This window comes from Echinops telfairi, unplaced genomic scaffold (assembly GCF_000313985.2).
Source record: "Echinops telfairi isolate 266 unplaced genomic scaffold, ASM31398v2 ScPeMD7_7475;HRSCAF=8513, whole genome shotgun sequence".
Lineage (NCBI taxonomy): Eukaryota > Metazoa > Chordata > Mammalia > Afrosoricida > Tenrecidae > Echinops > Echinops telfairi.
In genome coordinates, this window is record NW_022111379.1 from 11,551,775 (window position 1) to 11,556,856 (window position 5,082).

The 5,082-nt window shown below is 46.6% G+C and overlaps 1 protein-coding gene across 1 annotated transcript in view; it reads right to left on the bottom strand.

Annotated features, from left to right (window-relative positions):
• Window positions 1-758: 758 nt before the first annotated feature.
• Window positions 759-5,082, bottom strand: part of RCN2 (reticulocalbin 2) — a 33,952-nt gene continuing 29,628 nt past the window's right edge. Inside the window, exons 3-4 of the mRNA XM_045285674.1 lie at window positions 4,685-4,790; window positions 759-1,511 (exon numbers count right to left, since the gene is read on the bottom strand). Of these exons, the coding sequence (XP_045141609.1) occupies window positions 1,129-1,511; window positions 4,685-4,790 (489 nt within the window). The 3' untranslated portion in view covers window positions 759-1,128. The remainder of the gene's footprint in view (window positions 1,512-4,684; window positions 4,791-5,082) is intronic.

Consider the following 5,082-nt stretch of genomic DNA (forward strand, 5'->3'; position numbering starts at 1 on the left):
GCTGGTTCTAGCCCACCACCCTCTCAGAGGGAGGAAAGAAGAGGCACTGTGCGTCCCTAAGCGAACACTCCACAGCTCACCACTGAGTGGACTCTGAGTCACAAAATACCGTGGGTCAGAGCACAACTGCCCCTAAGGTTTCCAGGTTGTAAATTCATATGGAAGCAGAAAACCCAAGCTTTTCAACCACATGCACAATCATTAGCAGTGAAGCACCCCGCTGCAGCGTCTGAAGTCTTTCTTCAGGGGCTAATACTATTCTCAAGTAAGCAGCAGCTTCGCAGACTGGACACTGTTGTCAAATTGAAAAACCCAACCCACTGATGGATTCCAGTTGATTCTGACTCCTAGCGGCCCTACAGGACAAAGTAGAACTGCACCATAGGGTTTCTGAGGTGGTTATTCGTTCTCTCCAAAACCCCACCCCCAAACCATTTTATTAGGAGCTAATGCAGACATCATACCATTCCAGTCCACCCACATCCAGCAGTGTTGTACAACTGCTACCAAAATTGGTTTCAAGAGTCTGTTCATCTTTACAGGAGCAGACAGCCTCCTCATCTTTCTCCCTAGGAGTGGCTGGGGAGTTTCAGCCTTTTAGTTAAGTCCAGTGCTTTACCCGCGGCAGCACCAGGCCCCATGCAATGGGGTGTTCCACCCACTGCCATCCAGGCAATGCTCACAGAGACCTGATCGAGGGTTTCGAGCCCGTGTGTCTGTAACCAAGCAGCCGACTTCAGCTTCTGAAACAAGCACAAGAGCTCTGTCTCCCAACCGACATCTCTATCTGAAACCGATCAGCCTTATCATTGCTCTGTAGCTGATAACTTGTACCCGTCCACATTCTGTGAAGGCCTAGCCAACACAGAATGCTGTCCTCTGAAAACTTCAGGAGGAAGAACAATAAACTTTATACCTTTTGGAAGAAAAGAAATAAGCGAGTTATTTAATATAAAACTCTGTTTAAAAGTGTGAACAGGCCACAACAGCCTTCTACATAAGCATGCTATAAAGCTGTTCAGTGATGATGGGAACAGGAAGATATTAGAAACGTGTCTAGAATGCATCAAGGAGCTATGAGGGCAGCGAGGGCGGGCAGAGCAGCTGAGGCAAACAGATGCAGGGGCGTTACGAGGCCGTGCAAGTCAGCGTCCTCCATCTGGCTAGCAAAGAAGGAAACCATCCAACTGACCTCTGGAGTGGAACGGGTGACTGCCTACAGAGCAAGATCTCGGGCGCCCTTGCGCTCAGTCGTGTGGGAAGATGAAGCACAGTGATCCGATCACACAGAACAGCTTGTGCACTTGTACTCACCAGCCTAAAAGACTCCTCCTCTGCGTCATCCAGGGCCGGGCTTTCATCAAAGTTGATCACCCGATCGTACATCTGAATGTTGTATTCATCCCAAGACACCACGTCGTCACTGTTTTTATCATACTCCACAAACTGTTGCTTGGCCTCTTGCATGGCATAGTGCTTAAAAGACATCTGAATCCATGAACTGAGCTCACCTATGAGAATCACAGAATGCAGGAAGGGTGACAACAGTAATTCTGATGCTGAGATGTCGTCGTCGTCGAGACCATCTTTGAAAGATCATGGGGGGAGGGGGGATGTCTCATCAGTGTTTGCCAATACTGAGTGTGGAACTGGTCACGATGTGTAGCTATGAGAGCGACCCGGAGAGTACAGAGAGTTGATTGGAGCCTAAGAATAGTACAACATGTGATCACGAGACTGTGAAGCCCATGAGTGCAGAGTTTGGGCCTGTTTTGTACACAGACACATACACCAAGTGCCTAGGAAGTTCCTAACTCAACCAAGGCTGGCTGAATGAATTACTAATTGGTCGCAACAGCACTTGACATTTTAATACCAACCAACAAACTACAGCTAACCTTTGCAAACTACCAAAGAACTTTCTGCAAGCACAGGTGTTTTTTCACGTGAACGTATATTCCTTTTAACCATGCAGGGAAAAACTGTGTAGGAAATTTTAACCCATTTATGAGTGGCGATGTAATGCATGCCCTGCCACAACCACTGCCTTCACTCTGGACTTTATAAAAAACGAAGGAGGTTCTCAATGATCAACTTTAAGATCAGCTGTTAGGGTCATTCACGGAGGTATTTACTATATACACAAATATTTACAAATATAAACATGCATTTACAAATATTGTATTTAAAATATTAAAATTATTGTATTTACAATGTATTTTTAAAAGTGGGGGGGGTGTATGTATTTGGCAAGGACAATATTTGCAGGAACCTACCATTTGGTTTAAAGGTAACATGGCCACCTGAATAAAAGTGTGGTACCCTTCTATGATGTGATGAGCCACAAAAAACCAGTGTCTTTCCTTAAGTTCCGCCAAGAGTCACGATTATTAGGGCAACCAGGTATTGAACAATGACTTCGTATCAATTCCATTATATGCAAGTCTCTAATCTCCCTAACAGATCATGGTTATCACAGGGTTTTACAGTTGAGGAAACCAGGGTTCAGGTAGTCTTCTGGCCAGATTCAAATCTCACATCTACGTTTGACTTTAAATCCCAAACTCATTACACTGAATTTTAATGGCTTCTCAAGAGCCAGTTCTGGACCTCAAGCAGGAGGAGTGTGTCCTTAAAACATAGACAACGTGTTCTAGTCTACTTCAAGTGTACTAGGAATGCAATGTGGGATTCAGCTCTGCCACTGGGGGGAGGGGGGGGGAAGGGGGAGCTTACCCTCCCAGAGCCTGTGTTTTCTCACCTGAAAACTGAAGATGCAGACTAAGTTCTTTTTAGCCGTACAGTTTTTTAATTATCTATGATTAAACATTCCAACATACCCAGGCCCTAACTCTGCCAGGCAGGGACAGAAGACCCAGTAAGCAAGGTAATCATGGGCTTACTTGTACTTCCTTATTAATCTGTAGTGAACAAGTTCACGTTGTTCACAAGCCATGGTGAAACCCGGGTGGAAATAATGGCTCCCTCTCAAGGCTGACTCACAGCAACACTGTGGGACACGGTGGAACTGCCCCCTGTGGGTTTCTGAGACTGTAACTCTAAATCCCGTGGATTTCAACCTGCTGACTTTGCAGTTAGCAGCCTCGGATGTCACCAGGGCTCCGAATTGTTTACTATGCAATAGCAAACCAGCACAAGTAAGCCCAGGCTGACCTTGCTGGCTGAGTACTCTGTTCTGGTCTGGGGCTATGCATTTGAAAAAAGCCTTTAAGTATATAGGACGGACGATACTGTGGGGTTGGTAGAGAGACAGGTGCTAGTCATACCAAGAAGTACAATCTTTGAGGTGGTTATTAAAAAAAAAAAAAAATCAAGACTGTTCACTACACAGTAAATTTGCACAAGCAGCCTGGGCTTTCCAGGCTGAATCTAACACAATAGACAGGTACCGCAGTCTTCTAAATCAATACTGTGTCCATTTTAATGTAACCAAATGCAAACTGGTTCTGAGTAACTAAGGCCCAAAGGTTTTTTGCTTGTTTTATTTTCAAGTACAAGGAACCCAACCCTTCACATTTCTGGGGGCACCGCCTGAATATTTCATGGATGGCATGTCTTAAATTTACCAAACAGTTCATAAGTCGATCTCCAGAGACTTCATCATGGGTGCTGAGCAAAATTCAAATAGGGGTTAGAGCAACAGAACTAATTTATGGTCCCAGTAATTATCCCCCGATTTTTTTTTTTTTTTAACAAATCAACATGGATAGTTGAAAGGGTTCACCCCCTGAATTAAAGGATGGAGAGTCAGAGTGGCACAGACTTTAATTTAGACCATAGGTTCCCCAATTTATTTGGCCTACTGCCTTTTCGGGGGTGGAGGGGGTGGGCTCAGTACACTCCCTTGGGGTTTGTACTATATCCCATAATCCAGGATAATGTATAGCTATTTGCTTTTGCAGCTTCCCCCACCCCTTCCTTGAAATGTTCCAGTGCCCAGGCCGGTGGGGTATCACTCATTTTGTGAAACACTGACTTAGACCATTCTTTTAATAATGTGTCCATTTGATTTCTGTCTAGAGACCTATCAAGAGCACTCCGAGTGTTTTGTTGTTTCCCAGTCTAGGAATTACACACTGAATTGGGAGCAGAAGGCCCGGCGGCTAGTCCTGGGCTTACCAGTGATTTGAAAAGGGCACCTCTGGGCTTGAATTTCTCCAGCTCCAGAGTGAGAGAGAGCATTCTCAGGCCCTGATCAGCTCTACTATTTAGTGAGAACACTCCACGTACATGCCACAGGTCTTTTTCAACTGGTTTTTAAACCCCAGGATTGAAATTCTAATGTGGCATATATCCAAAAAAAGCAACAAAGCAGTGCCTCCCAGAGGGTCTGGGAATAAAAGGAAGCATGTTGTTGACGTTTTAAGAAAACAACAAACAAACCCAAACTAAACATCTCCCGAGGTGTAAGGCGCTTCAAGAGGCACCTATTGTGCAGGGATTAATGATGTTTATTCCTTCCTGGGGAAGGCATGAAGTTGCACTTGGTACCTTCTGTCTAAAGACTTCTGAGTATAGCAATTGCTCTCTGCCCCCACCCATTTGTGGGTGCCCTAGCCATCTCCGTTCCACAGACGGGCTGCTTGTTAACAATGTTTGCCTTTCTGTCTCCCACAAAGGGGTCTCTCCGTAGGTAAGTTGTGCAGGGCCCGGCCCGCCTTACTTTCCGTGAGAAAGCCATCCAAGTCCAGGTCAATTTTCTTTATGATGGACTTCAGTCTTTTGTGCTGCTCTTCGGGGCTGAGTTTAACATATTCATCGACTTCATCCTGGGGGGGCGGGAGACGGACACACCAGGAGTAAGCATTACCATCGGTGGTTTAAAAACAACAGACAACGGTGGGGGGAGGGGATGGCTACCCGAAGCCTGCCTTGGCACAGGCGTTTCGGGGTGAACCCCGCTTGTTCTCCAGCAACCCCTGGCCCCCTACACACGGCCTCAAGGATCCTGCCCCACGTCCGCAGGGAAGAAGGGGGTCCGGGGCAGGGCTGCAGCGCCTTCTCCCCCAAGCTGCCCGAGGCCCGGGGCTCCCCCCGCCGGCCGCCCCCACCCCACCGCGC